This window comes from Taudactylus pleione, unplaced genomic scaffold (genome assembly GCF_031769625.1).
Source record: "Taudactylus pleione unplaced genomic scaffold, aTauple2 ptg000454l, whole genome shotgun sequence".
NCBI lineage: Eukaryota > Metazoa > Chordata > Amphibia > Anura > Myobatrachidae > Taudactylus > Taudactylus pleione.
In genome coordinates this window covers 3853823-3876082 of record NW_028284856.1, presented here as the reverse complement: position 1 = coordinate 3876082, position 22260 = coordinate 3853823, and the positions used below count along the sequence as shown (strand labels likewise).

Genomic DNA, 22260 nt, shown 5'->3' with positions numbered 1-22260 from the left:
TTCCGCGAGGATATACCATCGCATGTGGCATACGTTCTTCCAGTGGTGTCGACCGAGAGGTTATGCACCGCGGGAGTTTCGTCTGTCTCGGATTCTCGCCTTCCTGCAAGCGGGACTAGATCATGGGCTTCGCCTTGCTTCTTTGAAGGTACAGGTTTCGGCCCTGTCTGTCTGGTTTCACCGTAGGATTGCTACAATCCCGGATGTGCGCACCTTTATGCAAGGTGTTCTCCGCATTCAGCCGCCCTTTGTTCCACCTGTGGCGCCTTGGGATTTGGCTGTGGTCCTGAGGGCTCTCCAGGGACCGCCGTTTGAACCACTGGGCTCAGTGGATCTTAAATGGCTAACAGCTAAGACTGTTTTCCTTCTGGCTATTGCTTCGGCCAGACGTGTTTCTGATTTAGGGGCTCTTTCTTGTAGACCCCCTTTCTTGGTTTTTCATGGGAGCAGGGCAGTGCTCCGCACTCGGCCCGAGTTTCTTCCCAAAGTCGTTTCCCAGTTTCATGTTAACGAGGAAATCGTTGTTCTGGCCTTTAACTCACCGGGTCTTTCCGTGGGTGAGGCCTCTTTGGATGTTGTGCGGGCCTTAAGGACTTATGTTGACCGCACTTCTTCGTTTAGGAAGTCGGACGCTTTGTTTGTCCTCTATGGCTTCCGTAAAAAGGGTTGGCCTGCCTCAAAGCAAACTTTGGCAGCCTGGATCCGTATGGCTATTTCTGAAGCTTATCTTCATGAAGGCCTACCGGTTCCTCCTTCTCTGAAGGCTCATTCCACTAGGTCTGTGGGTCCTTCGTGGGCAGCTCGACGTGGTGCCTCTGCAGTTCAGATCTGCAAGGCGGCTATGTGGTCCTCTGTCCATACCTTCGTGAGGTATTACAGGTTTGACACCTTCGCCTCTCAGGATGCTTCCTTCGGGCGGCGGATTCTCCTTTCTGCACAGGAGCGTCCCCACCCTTAAAGGATACTGCTTTGGGACATCCCCAAGGTATCCTGTGGATACCCTATGGACCCTGAAGTAGAAAATATGAGATATGGTAAGAACTTACCCTTGTTATCTCTATTTCTACGAAGTCCATAGGGTTCCACAGGACTCCCGCCCTGTCGCACCTGTGCTGCAGATGGGCTTTGCTCTGGTCACCGGGTTTTCCGTCTCCCTCTGGTGAGAATGTGATTCTTGTGTGTGTCCAGATCTTTTTTCTCTCTCTCTTCCTTCTCCTCCTCCGGCCTATGGCTTGGTAACTGAGGTGCCTTGGCTCGGGGGCGGGGTATAGGAGGGGGACCTAGTGCATCCTGGGAGGCTGAAAAGCTTAACTCTATGGTGCCCGATGACTGACGTCACACCTATACCCCAAGGTATCCTGTGGAACCCTATGGACTTCGTAGAAATAGAGATAACAAGGGTAAGTTCTTACCATATCTCATATTTTCTCTTTTTAAAAATAGATTTATAATTTTTGTTTTGTGATTATTTTTTTATTTATTACTGGATTACAAAATCCTGAGAAGCTATAATTTTATAACTTCTCAATATAATGCAACTTGCCGTTCGTAAACCTCAATATGCTCTTCAGCGCACTGCAGTATACCCTACACATATGGGATGTCTTATCTATAAAGCAATTATCCAGTGAATTCTGAAAAGCTAGAAAGCAGTATATGTTTGTTTTGGTGTATATTAAATATACATGAACATTGTGTATTTCACACATTAATCTCTGAGGATTGCTGCTGTACACTTTAATGAAAAGGGTAATTTGAGGAAAGAAAGGATGAACTTTCAATTCTAGATATTAAAACCCATCCTTTTACACTAGTGCATTGTGTTTAGTATAAAATGTAGCTTATTAATGAAATGTTAATTATAATGGAATGCTGTAAACGTTGTAGTCATTTGGAGATTTGCACTGACCATCATGCTTGACTTAATGTTTTGGTGCATGGATTTACAGGCACAAGGAGCATTGTCCTTCAATGACTACATGTAACAATGCAGCTCTACTATACTAGTGAGGTGGCTACAACTGATCTATATTCCATACCTCATTGAAAGCCATTATTGCTGCACGGTTACTTGTCTGGCTTAGAAATCATTAATAAACTACATTAAAGATATGGCTTTGCCAGTGTATTGCAAGTTACCAGTTATGGATGTACTTTATTGTATGTATTTATCTTAAAATGTTCTCAAATCCAACTTATTTTTTCCCCCTCCTTCTAGAACAAGGATACTTAGAACTGTTTCTGAATTCATCACCAGATGGCAAATGAGATCTGTATTGGCAGTTTTGTTGCGCACACAAAAGGTATTTAATGCATAAATTGCAATAAAATAGCACATTAGGTTTAAACTGATAAATTTTGCTGCATGGCGATTTACATCAGCCATTGATGCATGTTTTTATGGGTATATATAATTATACAAACTTTTCTATATACAAATGATGCATTAGGGTGTAGCCTAGTGGACTAGCAAGGCCTTGGTTTGTATGGTAATTCCCAATGCCATCAAGTGCCCCCATTAACTACCTCTAGTGGAGGCATTGATGTGGGCTTATGGTGCGTACACACGGGACGATCGTCAACAATATCGTTGAACGCTCCCCCTGGTGTGGTGGATGATGGATATCGATCATCCAGCACAATACGGACCCTGCAATAACCTGTGATCAACAATCGCAGGTCCCTTAGTAACCTGGTAGATATCGACCAGGTTGGCCTGCATGCACAGGCGATGGACGATATCATTAATGTCCATATGTGCATCGCAGGTCGTTGGGCACTGAAAAATGCATGATATGAACATTAATATGATCGATATTGTTCATTTTAATCGTACCATGTGTACGCACCATTACGCTTAAGGGGCCTATCCATTAGCAGATGAAAGACAAGATATTCCTTAAATTCTGATGGCTGTGCTGAACGATATCTGTCATGTACAACAGATTTTGGCGAATGATATCGTATGACATCATTCAGGGAGTGGATTTTTTTTCTCTGCAGCTGCTGCTAATATCTTTCGTCATACACCGCATATAAACTGCACGATATTGCTAATATCGTACAGCTATATGTGATAATTGACCAACATGTTGGAGAGATGATAGACGCGATTTATCGGCCGCGGGAGTGCACATCTGTCAGGGCCTATCCATTAGCAGATATAATGAACGATTTATCGTTCATTTTATCTGCTAATGGATAGGCCCCTTAACTGCTACTTTAAAGGAACTGATACCTCCAGCCCACTTACTCAAGGGGCTGTGGTTGCTAGTGAATGGATAGCCTTGCTTATCATGAATAATTGATCAGCTATGTTCTGTGTAACTGAATTAACATCCCAAAATGCCAACAAATTAAAAAAATTATCATGGAGAAACCATTCTAATAATGTTGTAAAGCTATTTTAAAATTGACCAGTTTCCCCGTTAGGTTCTTTATTTTTTTTATTTTTTTTTCCCTCTACAGGACTGTACAAGAATAATTTCACCACCTCATGCCATTCAACAGATACAATCTTTATACATACATAGATATTTGTTAACCTGCTGAATGTAAGACGATAACTGGTACTAATTCAGCAGGAGACAAGTATATAACGTCCTCTGCAAAAAGTGTACTCATTCAAAAGTAAATATTGGTTCTGGAAGAAAAAAAAAAATAGTTCTGATTGGAATAAATGTTGCAAACCAGCTGTGTATGCTTGTTGTTTCATCAAAGTGCCTAAGTTTATTACTGAGAATGTGATTTGCACTGTAACGCCTCTTGCGTATATGCTGAGAATGGAAAATGAGTGAAATCCTAATTGATCCTCCTTTTTAGCTGTAAAAACATACATTGGTAAGTGGTACAGTAAGCAGGCATTGATCGTTGGCAGCAGTTATTAAGGAAGAAATGTGATGTGGACTCATTCCTTGCATAACTGATTAGCAATGAGATCTCAGTCTATGTAAAACAGTTACATGGATATAGTAGTGTGTTGGGGTGGGGGATGAAGTGGAATAAACATGACAAATACCACGTTTTGCTGTTGTCTTGAATACTTCTTTTTATTGTCTAAATGTGGTTGTATGTTCAAACTATGCTATCAAGGTAGCATCAAATAAAACAAACTGACCCAATTCTCAGTTGTATTCATTCCAGGGTTTAGTTTGGGTGGGTTTTTCTTCGTTGTTCAACAGAAATTAAATTTCACTAATTGATGGATGGAAATAAAGATATGTAATGGTTAGTGAATTCTGCTTTTTAGAAGTAAAGAGAATAGACAGGGATATAGCAGTAAAACAGGAGACACCTGTTGCCATTGTTTTTTTTTATTTAACCTTTCCAAGGTTTGCATAATATATAATCTTCCAATGTATATACAGCAAATGTACAAAGAACATCCATAGCAGCAAGTGACAAGTCAGCATTAAATACCAAAATAGTCATTCATCATTTGTTGTACTGTATTTTTGCATGATATAATACATTCACTGGTGTTCAGAAACATTTGCAGTCAGTTTCTGACATCACTTAGCTGGCAAGCCAGGATTATCACCAATAATTGCTAGATTTTAGTTTGACACACGGGCTACAGCAGGCTGTACATTGAATGTAAATGCCGCTTTAAATTTTCAGCTCCAACATGACGAAAAGCGTGGCTTACAAAAGCTGCGCTTCATAAATATAGCCCATGGTCTTACTTTATCACATCTGCCTGTAGTTAATTTCAGCACTTTGTCCAGTAGCTTATCAGCAATTACAGCTTACAATGCTAAAACAAATCTAGCATATTACACTTGGCAAGGGAGGATCTGACGAGACACTTGTATTACCTTGCACCTCTTTATTTAGAGCATCAATACCAATAATACAGCCTAAGTTATGTATTTGTATTACAAATGTGTTTGACGATACAAATTGCTGACCAAGTCTTGTCCTACCCATGGAAAGCACATCACTCAATCAATGTATTACCTCTTGCCCTTGTCAACAGGCCTCTTCTACTTTCCTCCTGTTTCAGTAGTGCATAATAATTTGGAGATGGTTTTAGAGGGCAAGTAAACAAAAAGAAAAATAGTATTGAACTAGAATCTCATCTTAAAATGCAATTACCAGATTTTGGTGGTAGATAAACATGAGCCTCGCTTAAGTCCCTGTTATGAAGAGTGCAGTTTGCTACGCTACAGTGTGTTTAAACAAAAAACAAATTCATGATTAAACTGAAAGTTTGAATTTGTCCCTGACTAGTTTCTTGGGTTTCTAAGCAGTAACACACAAACCCTAATTATTTCCTAACTGCTGGCAAATTTTACATCCTAACATTGATAAGTATAATATACTAGGCCTGGACAGAGCCATCCTACTCTTACAATGTATGGATTTGAATCCTTTACAGGTACTGCAAATGTGTGCCACACAGCTGTCAGTCAAAAAAGCCTTGGAAAAATTATCAACCTCTTTGCCACAAATTCACTGTGTGAAGGATCCCATTCTCAAAACTTTGGAATGCCAACTACCATTTAAATGAATTGTGATTTTATCAATGAGGCATTTAAGTAGCAGTATGTTTAATGAACGGATGATGGATCTCTATATCAAACACAAGTAGGGGAATTCAATAAAGTGCAAGGTATCAAAGTGGCTGCCGGCATTGCGGGTAATCAAAAGAAAGAAAACATCCCTCATCTTCCTTTCCAAATAACCTGTTATATAATTTAGTTCAATATTTGCCAGATAGTTTTATAAACTGCTACACCCAAACATCTGTGAATGAGCCATTTCTGTACTTGTTCTAATACAGGGAGATTTGAATTAATTAGAAAAAAATCTCTCCGTTATTAAAGGCAATATGTTTAATCTTCATTTTGAGAATGCACAAATTTTCCGGTCTACAGATAAATAGGTATTGGCTCTTCCAAAAAACACTAGATGGCTAATGGATCTGAATGGCTGTAGTATGCTGATTAGTGTCTGTTCCAGTAAATCAGCACATACTGTACTGTCCATGATCTATACATTGCTTTACGATGGACTGCTACAATATTGCTGTATCAGTTTCTTGTGACACAGGTTACAGACTCGCTCAGGATTAATGGAAGAAGGAAGAGGAATTTCATTGGATGAACATGTGGAGCAAAATATCCCACCACAATTCTTGCACTCATTCTGTAAAACAGCAATAATGACACAGGTTAGAAACAAATGGCATAATGCAATACGGAAGTAATTGGATCAAATACTTCGTTAACTAAGCTGGATGTCTAACTCTCTTCTAAAGGTGCCCTAACAGTCCATGTTTTAAGGCTATCCATGCTTAAGCACTTAATTAGTACTTCACTCAGTTTGTTTATACCAGTTGTTCCCAAATTTTCTTGAACCACAGCTCCCCAGAGTATTTTTTTTCACATGGTACCCCTAAGTCAAAATTTTCTTATAGGGAAATTCATAAATATGAATTTTGTAAATTGTTCTTACCTATCATCCCGAGGTTCACTTATGTTGCGCCTCTGTTTGTCCACATATTTATGATTGGTAGCCACCAGCACTAGTTTACACATTGACTATACTTAATTGTATTTGTCACACCTCTGCAAGTGCCCCATGGTGCCACTGCACCCAGTTTGGGAAGCACTGAATTATACCATCTGTGCAGAAGTATGGAAATCCTTAAAACACGGACTGTTGGGGTGCCTTGAGGATCAAGTTTTGGAAACCCTGAACTAAGTGCTTAAACATAGGTGCTAACATGCAGTTGCAAATGGTCCATGACTGTCTACACAAATATTTATGAATGCCTTATTTTAATGTTAAATTCTAGTGGTATGTAAATTATAGTCTATAATTCTATACACTGTAGCAGTCTCCATTACCAACCATTCCTAAAGAGTTGGAAAACCATAATATTGATTTGAAAATGACAGCTCCAAATTGAAAGGAAGTCTTGTTGCTATTACTTTCCCGCACCTCTTCTCAGCACCCCCACATTGCTTAGGAAGCATGCATGCAAACTCATGACTTATCTTTCACTGATCAGTAAGAAAGGGTGCAATGATTTTATTTCCATACTCTTATTTATCCATTGATTTATAGATTAACAAAGGTGAATCATAAAAATTAAATATATGATTAAAAATAATAAGAATTGTCCAAGCAAACTTGAGATCTTAATCTAGATTCTCAAAGAAAAATCTCCATTTAATTGAATGGAACTGTTAGACACTATTATAAGATGCCTATTAAAAAGTGAAGCACAAGGCAGATACAGACTGCATTTTTAAAGAGGAATGCGGTCAATGTAGACAAGCTCAAAATGTTAGGATCCAAAGATATTAATAAATACTGTATAACACCTAGGAGTGTATTTATTAAACACCCTTTGGTATAGACCAAAAACCAGGCATGTTTTGCATTCAATATTATTGCAGTTTAAAATTTTGTTGGAAAAGCCACTAGCTTGGCAAATATACTCTGTAGTTTTTTTTTTTTCACAATGTAAAGTATTAAGGGTAAGTCAGAAATAAGTGGATCTCCTCCAGGTTGGGGCATTTTTTTCAAAGGAGTCAAGATATAGTTTTTTAACACAAACTTTCTTCATTATCAACATCTCAATATTGAATAAACTCCAAAAACAAAGAATATTCGCTATCGGACACTTTAGGACAATATCAATTAAAAAAAAAATAAAGTATGGCTATAAAATCATTGGCACTAGCCTTCTTCCTTAAACATGGACCCAAAAAAGGTGCAAAGAGAAAATGTAAAAAAAAAATACTCTAGACAAACATTTATATAAAAACCACATTAATAAGTTATTTGTTTATAATTGGGATTGTAATAACAAGTAACTGCTGTCTTCGAGGTCCACAGGGATACCATGGGGTAATGTGGTTGGAGAGATCCAGGCACCAAACAATTAAGCTTTCATCTCTAAGGATGCCTCGGGTCCTCTTCTATATATATATCCCACCCCGAGGCCTTCAGTTTTGTAAACAAGCCTCAAGGCAGAAGAAGGAAGAACAATCATACACCAGAAGCACACTCGAACAAGAAGAGGAAATCCGTGACTGAAAGACAAAAATACCCAATGCAGCCAGGTGCGTCAGGGTGGGTGCTCTGTGGACCTCGAAGAAAAAGAGTTATGAATGGTAAGTCTACCATAACTCTTATTTTCTTCTTTAGGGTCCACATGGATACCATGGGGATGTCCTAAAGCAGTTCCCCTAAGGGTGGGGGGCACTCCTGAGCAGAAAGAAGATCTCATTGCCCAAAGGAAGCATCCTGAGGGGCAAAAGTATCAAAGGCATAGAACCGAAGAAAAGTGTGGACAGAAGACCATGTGGCTGACTTGAACAATTGTTCAGCAGAGGCACCACGACCAAATGCCCACGGTGGCCCTACAGACCAAGTAGAATGTGCTATCACCGTGTTTGTGACAGAGATATTAGCCTATGTGTACACCTGAGAGATAGTCATACGTAACCATCGAACCAAGGTCTGCTTGTTAGCTGGCCATCCTAGTTTGTGAAAACCATATAATACAAAAAGAGTATCTGGTTTTCTGGGATGTACTTAATAGACCGGCAGACGCAATGCTGCTGGTCTAAATCCCGACACGATCTGCCCGACAAGGGACTTAATCCCGACCCCCGCCATCCCGATCGTTCTCTGATTCGTAAGTATAACACTTAGCCTGGGGTTGGGGGGGTGGGGTTAGGCAACCCCCCCCCCCGGGAGGGTTAGGGTGTGGGGAGGGGGGTTAGGATTAGGCACCCCTAAGGGAGGGAGAGGGGAGGGTTAGGGTACTTCCTAACGCCCGGCGGGATCTCAATCTGTCGCACTGTCACTGTCAGGATTTGAGCCGCAGGTATTTCAATCCCATTCCGATTTTATAACAGAGTTTGTACGCTCCACATAGATACGGAGAGCACAAACTACAACTAGGGAAGCTTCACCTACCGAGAGGTCTGGAGCCTGAAAAGCTGGAACTACAATTTCTTCATTTACTTGAAAATGGGACGCTACCTTAGGAAGGTAACCCTCCCTTGTACGAAGAACACCTCTATCCTGGTGAAAAAGAAAAAATGGGGAGCGACAAGAGAGCACTGCCAAATCAGAGACTCTGCGTGCAGAAGAGATAGTGAGGAGAAAAAAAAAGTGTCTTAGCTGTCAACTATTTAAAGTCTACAGAGTCCGGAGGTTCAAATGACATATCCCACGATGCTACCGGTGGGACAAGAAGGAGGCTGAAGTCACAGAACTCCCTGAAAAAAAATTCTAACATCTGGTAATGAAGCAATCTTTCTCTGGAACCAGACTGACAATGCAGAAACCTGCACTCTCAAAGTGGCCAGGTAGAGACCAAGGTCTAACCCAGCCTGGAGAAAAGCCAGTACCTGGGAAACCCTAAACACCTTAGGGTTATACTTTCTCTGGGAACACCAGTGACCAAAAGAATGCCAAACCCTGTAATATATGCGGGCAGAGGCAGGCTTCAGTGCGCTAAGCATCGTTTTAATCACAGAGCTGGAGAAACTTTTGGGTCTTAAGATGGAAGATTCAAGAGCTATGCCATCAAAGCCAAATGTGGTAAATCCGGAGGCAGGCAGGGGCACTGAGTTAACAGATCCTGCCATAGAAGAAGAGGCTATGAACTGTCTATGGATAAATTTTGTATGTCGTTGAACCAATGAAGTCTGGGTCAACCTGGAGCCACTAGTATTACTGTTCCGCCTTCCTACTTGAATTTCCTGAGAACTCTTGGGAGGAGGGAAACTGGAGGAAAGAGAGATCCCATCTTGCTGCCAGTGCATTCACGAATGCTGCTGATGGGTCTCTGGACCCGGATCCATACCTGGGGACCTTGCGGTTGTTACATGATGCCATGAGGTCTATGTCCGGTAGACCCCATTTGTTCACAGAGCTGAAACACTCCCGGGTGGAGAGACCACCCTCCGGTGTGTATGTCCTGACGACTTAGGAAATCTGCTTCCCAATTGATGATTCCCGGTATGAATATTGCAGAGATGGCCGGAAGATAACATTCTGCTCAAATCAGAACCTTTGTCACTTCCTTCATGGCTGCATGACTTAGCACGCCTCCCTGATGATTGCGATAGGCCACTGTAGTCACGTTGTCGGACTGGATCTGGACCGGCTTGCCTTGGAGCAGATCTTGTGCCATGATAAGTGCTTTGAATACTGCTCGCAGTTCCAGAATGTTTATTGGCAGATTACTTCCCTGATTTGTCTATTTTCCCTGAACGGTGTGATGACCTGTCACTGCCCCCCATCCGCGAAGACTGGCGTCCGTGGTGAGAAGCACCTAATTTGGAATCCAGAATGGGCACCCTTTGTCCAGATGATCCTTTTTCAGCCACCACAGGAGGGAAAGACAAACCTCTGGAGTGAAAAGAATCCTCTGGGACCTTATTAGCTAATACTGTCTGTTCCCCCTGGAGAGAAAATCTTTTCAGAGGCCTGGAATTAAACTGAGTATACACCACAAAGTCAAAGGTGGATTACCATTTATCCCAGGACCTGCATCATTGATAGAATGGATACCCTTCGCTTGCATACTCACAATGATAGGGCCGCAATCTTGTCCTCTGGTTGAAACACCCTTTGTACCTGAGAATCCAGGGCTGCCCTGCGCCTCGGACGTGAACCCCTTAATGGACGCCGGTATAGAGGAGCCTTGACGCTGGCCAGGCGCTTAATCATATATTTGCAAATGTATGCAACCAATACCTCTGAATTTCTATTATCATGTAGGATTCAAGTATTTTTGCTAATATTGCTGCAGTGTGCTAGAGGGAATCTTCTTTTTTCTGTGGTTCAGTATAAACCCCGCCCTTTACAAGCACCTGAGCAATATCATTAAGCTGATGTGAGCGACCACCATATTTTCTATTTGCAATCCAGAAGTGCTCCAAGATGTATCATCTGCTCTGTTGGAGAAATAGAGGATTTCTTTCAATTGATGATCCAGCCGTGCTTTTGTAGGCAGGCTATGTTCAGTTGAAGATGGTGTTGTAAAACAACTGGAGTTTGTGCCAAAATCAGAAGATCATCCAGATATGGTAGTATTCTGATTTCCTGACGCCTGAGATAGGCCATCATAACTGCCATTATCTTGGTAAATACCCGCAGGGCTGTTGATAGGCCAAAGGGCAGTGTCTGAAATTGGTAATATTGTTGTAGGACAGCAAACCGTAGAAATTGTTGGGAAACCATAAAATCCAGAGGTTCCATTGCCAAATAGCTCAATTGCCAATTATAACTATCACTGTTTTTCTCATCATCCCTCTGTTGCAGCTATGTGGGGTTTTTCTTTATTCTTCACATTTATTTGTTATTTGTGAAGGCTGTCAACATTACGTTACATTGTTACCTTTATAATTGATATGTCAAAAAGTAAAGGGAATCAGGAGGGAGAGGCCCCCGTGCTGGTTTCATGTAAATAATGTTTGGCAGGCTTGTCCTCTCAGGACTTTGTAAAGGATGGTTTAGTTATAAAGAACCACCTCACCAGTACAGTATACCAGTCCCTGTACAAGAGCCATCTTGGGTGTCCTCCTTGTCTCAGGTTATGAAGCAGTTTGTGGATCGTATGGCTACTCCCATACTGCCTCTTTGTATGGGGTATCCATAGCAAATGTAATCAGCTTAAGGCACTGCATCCACAATACATCCTGATTATTTAGGAGCCTATTTGATTCTGATATCAGTTATATCCAATTGAAAAATAATAAGCGTCTTCCCAAATTTTACTACATATAAGTGCCACCTTCTAGGCTATATTTTTCTACAGGCCAAATGTAGAAAATGACTAGAAGCCCTTCCTGTGGTAACTTATTGCTGCATTTTCAGCAGAAAGTGGCTACCTTAGTAAGCAATATGCTGGACTCTTCCCGACACAGCTGGCACATTTGAAGGATCTTCTTTTCACTATTTTGATCCTGCAATAAGAGATAAATATTAATTTTCCCATTTGTCACGTTATATTTATAATTACAGCAAGGAGAGGGGAAGGAAGAATTGGCAGTGGATGTAAGGTGGTATGAAAAAGTTTTTGCCCCCTTCCTGATTTCTATTTTTGCATATTTATTACACTTATTAGTTTTAGATCTTCAAGCAAAAGCGAATATAAAGCAAAAAGACAACCTGAGTAGACACAAAATACCATTTTTTAAATAATTTTTATTGAAGGAAAAAAGTTATCCAACACCTATATCACCCTTGTGAAAAAATTAATTGCCCCCTAAGCTTAATAACTTGTTGTGCAACCTTTAGCAGCAACTACAGCAACCAGCCCTGTAACAAGGAGTGTCCTTGGCCCCGCCCTCTCAGAGCATGCCATCATGAAATCGCACTGAGGGAGTGGGTGGGCGGATCCGCCATCACTGGGAAAGTATGGCATTACCCGAAGCATACGGCCAGATAATTGTACAGTGTATGCCCAGCATTAGTGATGTTTAGATTTGACAGGGCTGGTAGTAATCAAATTGAACCCAATTATTAATTCAATTTGGTCCATTGTTTCAATGAGTTAACTAAGGAGGCAATTACTATTTCACACAGGGCCAGCTTGTGTTGACTAACTTTTTTGCTTCAATAAATGAAATGATCATTTAAAAACTGTATATTTTGTTTACTCAGGTTGTCTTTATTTTATTATTAAATTTAGTTTGAAGATCTGAAACAATTAAGTGTGACAAATATGCAAAAAAAAAAAAAAAAGGAAGACCTCAGGGAGGGGCTAAAACTTTCACACCAGTGAATTCAGAGTAAGCGGTGGCAGAAAGCATTGTTGACAGTGGAAATGCTGGTAATTTGAGATATGGTTTGACAACAGAGTTTATTTATTTTTTAACACAATTCAAGATTGAATGTCTACCAGACCTAGGAGAAATGGCTGTCATCGATGAGTAAGAATAAATAGCTTATAAAAGGTGTTGTAGAGAGAAAACTGATAGCTTAGCACCCAGGTGTGGTGTGCAAAGTAATGTGCATCTAACCTCCCTCTATATTATTTGAGCTTTTCTTTTGTTTAAACGAGTTATAAAATGTACATAGGGATGTTAAATTTAGAGATAAAAGATTAAATGATTGTATCATGCAAAAAGGTCAACTGCTGTACCACAGGCCTGACAATTGGCATTAGGCAGGCTTTGGTCCTAAAATGCAGTTTTAGTACAACTGAACCTGCAAAAAAGTAGCATGTTATAATATATAAACTACACTGAACTGGACATATTTTAGAAAATATATTTTGAGCAACTATTATTTTTCTCTTTTATTCATTACAGGTTGAGTCTCCCATATCCAAATATTCTGAAATATGGAATATTCCGAAATACGGAACATTTTTGGCATGACTGAGCTAATGAAACCTTTGATTTTTGATGGTTCAATGTACACAAACTTTGTCTAAGGCACAAATTATTAAAAATATTGTATAAAATTACCTTCAGGCTGTGTGTATAAGGTGTATATAACACATAAATGCATTCTGTGTGTATATTGGGGTCCCATTCCCAAGATATATCATTATGACATGCAAATATTCCAAAATACGGAATATTCCGTTATCCAAAATACCCCTGGTCCCAAGCATTTTGGATATGGGAGACTCAACCTGGATTTACTTTTTTTTAATACAGGTTGAGTCTCCCCTATCCAAATATTCCAAAATACGGATTTTTTTTTTGGCATGACTAAGATAATGAAACCTTTGTTTTTTGATGGTTCAATGCACACAAACTTTGTCTAAAGCACAAATTATTAAAAATATTGTATAAAATTATGTTCAGGCTGTGTGTATAAGGTAACATAAATGAATTTCATTTCTGTACACAAACTTTGTTTGAACCATAAAATTATTGAATATATTGTATAAAGTTACCTACAGGCTGTGTGCATAAGGTGTATATAACACACAAATGCATTCTGTGTGTATATTTGGGTCGTATTCCCAAGATATTTCATTATGGTATGCAAATATTCCAAAATATGGATTATTCTGTTATCCAAAATAACCCTGGCCCCAAGCATTTTGGATATGGGAGTCTCAACCTGTACTGCGCTATAATATAAACTATGATATAAAAAAAAAAAAAAACCCTCAAAACAACAAAGAAGTGTTTTTGTTCTTTTGTTGTATACTAGAGAGAACAAATCATCGAGTTGCATACAAACCTCACTTTCGGGGTTAATAGAAGTTGACACTGAACTGAAAAACAGAATAAATGACAACATAAGTCTTAAAAAGTTAAACTAAACAAACTAAATATAAATTGGTTATGAATAAGAAACTAAATTATGATCTTTTATTTTTAAGGTGCAATGGGTGTCTGTAGCGCCGTAAACAGAACTTACATGATCAAGTTTCGCTTATTATATAAGTACAGCCAATATAAAGTTACATATCTTTGGAACAACATGGAAATTAAACAGACTAGTTAGGCTGAGGACAAGGGTTGAGGGTAGGACAACTCACTGTTTCTTGACAGGCAAGTGGAGGTGAGTTGCAGGGAGGGGAATGTAGTTCATCGCCCAATAAGTCTAAACCCAACTAAAAGGTGAACATACAGTTTCAAAGTCGCTGAATGTGACATGGAGACAAGAAAAGGAGAAATAGTGGAATGGTAGTGTTAGGGACCAGACAAGAGGAATAAGGTTCCTGCCCGTGAGAGCTTACATACTCCGTGGTGGGGAGAATAGTTTGAAAGTGAACTGGGAAGAGCAGCAGCTCAGGAAGGGGGGGAAGGAAGGTGGAAATTTAGGAGAAGGGATTGTAAGCATTGATGTAAAGGTATATTTTCAGTTCAGATTTGAATCTGGTGAGACTTATCAGGTCTGACTTGTTGAAGGAGAGGGCTCCACAGGTGGGAGGCAGAGCGTGAGATAGGATAACAACAGTGGAGAGGAGATGGCAATCAGTATAAGAGTGTGGGGAGTAGGGGCATATCTGTACCGGGCCCTGGAGTGTAACTGCTACTTCAGCGATCAACAGGGTGCAGGCATGTACGGGGCCTCTGCTGATCACTGCAGCAACACAAGCAGTGGTTTGGGGTCGATCCAGCAAGGAGTTGCTGTATTGCACGTGACGTCATGACTGCTAAAAGACCAAGCAGAGGAGCCGCGGCGGGCAGCCAGAAGACCCAAAAGAAGGTAGGTGAGGGGGCTGAAGACTGTGCTTGTTGGAGCATGGTCAAAACACATAATGGAACCTGTATAAATCATAACAGTTGGTAGTAGGAATATCAACAAATTCTTGTGTAGATAGCTGAGGATGGGAAATGTGCAGTTACATTGTGTTGGGTGATCTAGCCTCCAAATATCTAGTAGTGAAACTGCTGAGCAAAGTCCACAAAGGTTTTTTGAGATCCCGTCTTTTGATCTGTACAATGTTATGGAATTTATAATGCGTTATGGTATTAAAATCTCCTGCTACGATCAAGTCTCTGTGACAAAAGATATTAATGAGAGTTAATAAAGTATGGAGGAATTTGGTAATATTGTATTGGGAGTATACATTGAGTAGATTTAGATTAGTCTTTCTCATAGTATGAACTTTACATCTAGAAAGATGTCCTTAAGGTAAGGGACAAGGTCACACTGTAGGGCCTGGATGGACACTGTGGATGCTGGACAGAAGGGGGGCTAGGGCTGGATAGACCGAATCTAGTGGAAAGACACGGGAGAATAAAGCTGGAGAGACACAGGGCTACTGAAGAGACACAAGGGGATGAGGCTCAGGGACAGTAATCTTCATTCTAAAGAAACATTACTAATACAAATTATACCAAATTATCAAATACAGTTAAAATATAAAATTTTTGATCATGGAAGTTCACATTTAGCCATGCACCAAAACTTCTGTTACAATGTTATCTGGTCGAACCTCTTGGTTATATTCCTACGCAAACAGACTTCTTCTGGACAATGTTATCTCCTATGTGAATACCGATTGAAGTCACCATCTGTCCAGGGAGGAACAATTTCTTCAGAGGTTCCCCACAGAAACCACATATAGGTATGGCAGACTCAAGCATCAGGTCTGTACCTGCCAGTGACCCGGGGATGGGGGCCCCTAAAAATGTGTACAGTAACAAAATTAAAGATGTAAGAGTAGGCAGAGTGAAAGTGTGTGAGGGTGAGTAGTTTGAACTGGATTCTGAGGGGGATGGGGAGCCAGTGAAATAGCTTGCAGAGATGTGAGGCCGACTCGAAGCAGAAAGGAAAGCGAGACGAGCAGTAGTGTTAAAAATAGACTGAAGTGGGGAAAGGCGAGAAAAGGAGATGTTAGAGAAGAAGTTACAGTAGTTGATGCTGGAGAGGATGAATGCATTGATAAAAAAAATTAGTAACACTAGAGGTGAAAAAAGGTCCAATCCTAGATTTGCGGCAGAGATGGGTACAAAAAGAGCGAGAGAGAGCCGAATGTGTTGGATGAAGTAGGGTTCATGTATAATTTGAGGTGCTGGCAAATAAAGGTTGAGATTGCAGAGAGCCAAGGAGAAGACATTTACCACTTCAGTGTTATCAGTGTTAAGGTGGTATTGGAGACTGATGACTTTTCCAAGGGAGGATATGTAAAAGGACAGTTCCTCGGCTAACGATGTTATTATTATTATTATTATTATCCTTTATTTATATGGCGCCACAAGTGTTCCGCAGAACCTTACATAGTACATAAAACTAATATGTGAACAAAAAAAAAACAAGCAACTTACAGTACAGTGAAGGACATTATATACTTTGCTGCAATAGTGTTTAAAACACTCACAATAAGCAGCAGGGAGTTGGCAGAGACGTGTTAGGTGCCCTTATGAGGAGTAAGGAGTAAAGTGTAAGGAGAAGCACATGAGGGAAGAGGTCCCTGCTCGTGAGAGCTTACATTCTAAAGTTAGAAGTGGGGAGAGATGGAATCAGAGATACAGACAGGGTTAGTGTGGTAAGAGGTGAACCATAAAAGAAGACATACAGAGACCAATGGAATGGAGAGTTTGACGGAGGTGGGATAATTTAAAAGTGACCATTGGCTTTGGCGGTGAGAAGGTCATGATGACCTCAGCGGGGACAGTTTTTGTGGAGTGGAGGAGACATAAACCAAATTGAAGAGGATCAAAAAGGGTGTGGGAAGAAAGGAATGTGGTGAGTCAGAATCAGACATCTCCAGACGTAGCTTCGCGGCATAAAGAGGAGACAGATAGGGTGTCGGAGAAAGTTTGGGTCAAATGAGTTTCTTAAGGATGGGTTAAGCAAGTGTACATTTCATTGAAGACACTAGGTTTTAGGAGAGAAGGATCAAAAGTGATGGGAGGGGAATGGGGTCCAACGGCCATGTGGAATGGGAGGATGTTGAGAGAAGGACATGGCAGAGATGGGTCAGATAGGGAGAGCAGGAGGTTGGTATGAGGAGATGCCCTTTTGGGTAGTGTCAATTTTCAATGAGAAGTAGATAGCAAAGTCAAGGGCAGTAGGTGGCACACAGACAACTAAGATTGGAGGTAATTATTTATGTGTAGATATGAATGAAATTCATCACCAAATACAGTGTTACACAAATGCCTATCTAACCAGTGTCCTATTGGAGGTTTACAATCATACGTGAGTTTTCACAATTCCATGCTTCTAAATAGGATTTATATTCACTTTATTTTCATTCACTAAAATATATGCTCAGAAATGAGCATTGATTACCTAATTTCTCAGTGTGTTTATATGTATAAATTATGAGCGGGGGAAAAAATGTCCATTTATATTAGAACAACATACAATGGTATCATTTTTAGTAATGGAATGGGATATATATACGCCTTGTAGACATTCCCAATATTTACAAGCAGTTTGTGGACCCCGCAACGCCGCCACCGGGAGATTGACAATGCTACTTAAAGCATTTCACGGACACAGTCAAATTGTTATCATAATGGTTTATCTTTTTGTTTACATTTGTAGTGCCGGCACGTGTGAAATGCTTTTAGGTACACTTGCCGATTTATAGGTGCCGGCGTTCCCATGGTCCACATAGCGTTTCTCAACTTATCGACGTGTCAACTAAACACCAATGAATATAAGGTCTATCAAGCAACATTTTAATTGTAACTAGTACCTATAGGGCAGCACGGTTTCCAGTATGAATCTCACATCACTAACTGAAGAGATCTGATTAGCTATTCTGAACCCTGCAACATGTATCAAGGGAATAACAGCATTAGTATTCCCGCTAGAGCACAGACAGGGCAGGGCGTGTCTGCGCTCCCAAAAAAGGGCGTGTCTTTGTGACACGTCCCCAATGCATCACACTTAGGGGTGTACCCAGCCCTTACAGAGATGCTGCGCTTCCTCTAAGTCGCTCCCCTCACGGCGAAAAGATGCGCACGTCATCTATTCTTCTGCAGATTGGTCACGGCAACTTTTCCCACCCGCGGGACACTGCGGCCCACAGGTGGGGAAGGCACAGGGCAGACTGCATTAGCCTAACGGGAACACTAAACATAATATTCACGCTAAACAGATTTTACATAAAGTATAGTGTGACATACTTGATTTCAGTGGTGTTGTGGATTTCATTCACAGCTGCTCTCATATTTTCATCCAGTCCTTTATGTTGTGCATTCTGTGTGCATAAGTCAGTATAATTAGCTTTTCACATGCTGGCCAGAAAATGCTATCTTGCAGAGTCCTAGCAAGGCATCTGTATACGGATATTCAGTGTCATGCTCTAAAAGCATTAAGTGCTGCCTTATTAATTGCATTACCTATTCTCCTGAATAGGAGTGGATGCTGATAAATAGAGAGAGATCAGTGAGAGAGAAAGGTAGTACAGGGCAATGACACTTGAATAAACACTGGTTCCCGCAATGTGATTTTTCTTTGATATTTCACAATTTCGGTGGATCCAAACTAATTGATAGTGATCAAACTTTCATTTATCATGCCAGTAATGTGTATCCTCATGTGCAGCATTAATATAATTCGATGATTTGACTGCTGCGATCAAACCACTACTGTGTTTAAGACCTAACAGCTTTACTTCAGCCTGGTGCTCACTCCTCCAAAGTCCCTGATGATACCTTATTTTTGACACTTGATGATGCATGTAATAAACAAGGGACAGGTAAGCAGTTTTCGAGATTCCTATGTGGATAAACACTCCAGCTATTTTATCAATGAAACGGAAAGATGCACCTTCAAAACTTACACTAGTCTAATTAGGTATTACTATTATTAGCATTTCCTATACCATTCATTATTGACAGTGCAGTATTTAAACTCATTTTTCTACTTCAGGGTCCATAGGGGGTCCACAGGGTTGACCTTGGGAGTATAGCTGGATCTGGATCCACGGGCACCACGCAGTTAAAGCTTTAGCTGCTCCCAGGATGCTCTTGGGTCCATCCTCCTCTATACCCCGCCCCCGAGCCACAGGCACCTCAGCTTGAGTTGGTGCCCGGCCGGAGTCGGGTCACCCTGCTCAGGGGGGCTGTAGGAGCAGCCCCCAAACCTTTTTATTTAAAAAAAGAGCCTGTTAGTTTTTTATTTTTAACAGGGGCTCTTCAGTGTGGCAGCGAAGGGCTGTCTGTACAGACGCCCACGCTGCCGCTCTTACTCCCCGCTGGCGCCACTACGCCAGTATCGCACTGGGGATCGCGGCGGGAGGCCAGAGTCCGTACTAGTCGGATTCTGGGGACCTCCCTGGACTGCCGCCGGAGTCGCCGGGGAGAAGGTAAGCCGCGAGTCGCGGGTCTTACTCTACATGCAGTCAATAGTCCCCGTTTCTAGGTGACAGACCGGGGGCTGCTAGCGGTGGCGGCGGGCTACCTCTCCCTTGGAGGAATACCCCGTCAGTCCACTAGACCACCAGGGTTATTTAGCGGCAAGCGGGATGCCGGCTATCCGGGGGTTAATAGCTAGCCTGGGGAGGAAGCCTTCCCTGTTTAGCGGCTCCTCCCCTCAGCTCAGCACGCCTTTCAGCACGTAGTCTGGCGTCGCTGAGCTGCAGTTACTCGGCCACTCCTCCTCTGAGGTCTCTGGGGGCCATTTTCTCTGTGGCTGCGCAGATCTCTCAGGGAGCACGCGGACCGGTCCCCCTGTGTACCTCTCCCCCGATCAAGGACAGTGTACACAGCGCTATAGCCCTCCCAGACACTGAATCTGGGAGGTTGATTGTAGTGGAAAGGTGCAGTGAGTATATCTTCTCTGCATGGCATGTGACTTTTGCTAGTGCTGCATGTCTGTGCTTATTTCTACTTACTGTCAGCTTATACCTATCCCTTTACTTCTCCTACAAGCCCTACAGGTGTGTGGGGGAGGGGCGTTTCTACAGACCTCACCTATATAAATCACGTATTTGTGAGGTCCGTCACATACAGTTGTGTGCTACACAGTACCATATTGTGGGCTGTTGTTCAGCACACTGGTGAGTGCGCTTGATTCTGCTCTGTTGCCAGATATATTTATTTATATAATATATTTTGTCATGTCGGACGAGGAGATTGAGCACTCCGTGGCTCCGGTGTTGGTCTCCTGCGGACGCTGTTCTGCAGGAGTGGATAGGGAGGATTTGTCACAGGATGGCCTGTGTAGACGGTGCCACGTGGTTCCTGGCCCATCAAAACCTCCTATGATGCAGGAACCACCATGGGCGATGTTTTCTCAGGTGCTGGTGTCTATTGCGGACCGTCTGTCGGTCTCGACTGCTGCCCCTACTGGGGCGTTGCCCCAGCCAGCCGTCTCCCATTCCCCGGGTGTCCCGCAATTATTGCGGAGCCCCCCCGGGTCTCAGTCTGTTGGTCCTTATGCGTGGTTACCAATGTATATACAGGCTTCCCCTGTGAAGCAGCAGTCTGTGGTGCCCTTCCAGGCCCCTGTGGCGGCTCCTCCACCCTGGGTGGATGTGCTCTCCAATTCAGTACAAAATTTGGCGGCCGCGTCTTCGGCTTTTCAGTCAATGTTGCAGAATGACATGCCTTCTAGGGCGTCAAAACGCAAACTAATGGCGCAGGCGGAGCATTTATCGGACTCCGAGGGGTCCTCAGATGATGGGGAGGTTCATGATGACACTGACTCGGACACATCGGTCCAGGAGGTGGATACCAAGTCGTCCATTAATGTGCGAGCACCGGTTAGGGCGGTGCGAGCCATTCTCCTAATAGAGGATGAGGCACCAGCTCCTAAGTCGAAGTATCCTAGTTTAAAAAAAACTAAGGTGGCTTCAGCGGTGTTTCCCCTGTCTGATCAGTTGACGGATCATATGGCAGTGGCTTGGCAGGCGCCCAGTAAGAGATTCCTACCACAGAAGCGGTTGGCTTCTCATTACCCTTTTCCTGAGGCACACTGTAAAAAATGGGGAACTCCGCCGGCGGTGGATTCCCATGTCACCCGTTTAATAAGGAGCGCTACTTTGCCATTACCGTCTATATCCTCGCTGAAGGATCCCACGGACAGAAAAGTTGAGACTTGCTTTAAGTCCATTTACTCCCTCTCATGGGCAGTGGCCCAACCGTCCATGATCATCTGCTGGGTGGCCAAGGCCATTGAGGGTTGGGCCAACCCATTAGAGGATCCCTTTCCGGATGATGCTCCGGATTTCCAGAGGACGTTGTTAGGACAGATGAGAGACGCTGCTTCCTACATTGGAGAAGCCTCTTTGGATGCTAGTCTGCTGACCTCTCGAGTATCGGCTGCAGCAGTGTCTGCCCGCCGATCCTCATGGCTGAGGTCCTGGAGAGCGGACTCTGATTCAAAGAAAGGCCTGGAGGCCTTACCTTTCAATGGAGAATTGCTATTTGGTCCGGACTTGGATTTAGCCAGGGTATCCACTATTTTGTCCAAGTCAGCTTTCCTCCCTTCAGCAGCAACGCCTGCCAAGGTCCAGAGCTCGGCCTTTCATTCCTTATGGGTTCAGGGTAAGGCAAAAGGTCAGTCCTTCCCGAGGCAGTAGGCAGCTAAGACCGCCTCTAAACCCAAGAAGCAAGCCTGGAGTGCTAGGCGCCCTTCTTCCGAGCAGGAGGATAAACATGCTGCCTGATGAGACGGGCCTCCCTCTGGGGGACCTCAGAGTGGGAAGCAGACTTCTCCAATTCGCCCAGTGTTGGCACAATACCACCATGGATGCCTGGGTTCGAGAAGTAGTCTCTCAGGGGTACGCCCTGTCTTTTCGGGTCAGGCCGCCCCACCAGTTTTTTTGCACGAGTCCTTCTCTGGACAAGACCACAGCTTCCCAGATTCAGGTGGCAATACAATCCTTGCTACAAGCAGGGGTCA

The 22260-nt window shown here is 42.4% G+C and overlaps 2 protein-coding genes across 7 annotated transcripts in view; one reads left to right on the top strand and one right to left on the bottom strand.

The window, feature by feature from the left end:
* The window catches only part of GRSF1 (G-rich RNA sequence binding factor 1), a 35915-nt gene extending 31794 nt beyond the window's left edge, over positions 1-4121 (top strand). For both annotated transcript variants that reach the window (XM_088448347.1, XM_088448348.1), the window contains exons 9-10: positions 2219-2303; positions 3469-4121. In XM_088448347.1, the coding sequence (XP_088304473.1) occupies positions 2219-2268 (50 nt within the window). In that variant the 3' untranslated portion in view covers positions 2269-2303; positions 3469-4121. The remainder of the gene's footprint in view (positions 1-2218; positions 2304-3468) is intronic.
* Positions 4122-4297: 176 nt separating this feature from the next.
* Positions 4298-22260, bottom strand: part of RUFY3 (RUN and FYVE domain containing 3) — a 109964-nt gene continuing 92001 nt past the window's right edge. For 4 of the 5 annotated variants that reach the window (XM_088448346.1, XM_088448338.1, XM_088448339.1 and 1 more), the window contains 4 exons: positions 18537-18610; positions 14182-14215; positions 11868-11942; positions 4298-6150 (listed from right to left, as the gene is read on the bottom strand). In XM_088448346.1, the coding sequence (XP_088304472.1) occupies positions 6007-6150; positions 11868-11942; positions 14182-14215; positions 18537-18610 (327 nt within the window). In that variant the 3' untranslated portion in view covers positions 4298-6006. Of the gene's footprint in view, positions 6151-11867; positions 11943-14181; positions 14216-18536; positions 18611-22260 lie in introns of those variants that run through there. The other variant, XM_088448341.1, reaches the window with a different exon arrangement.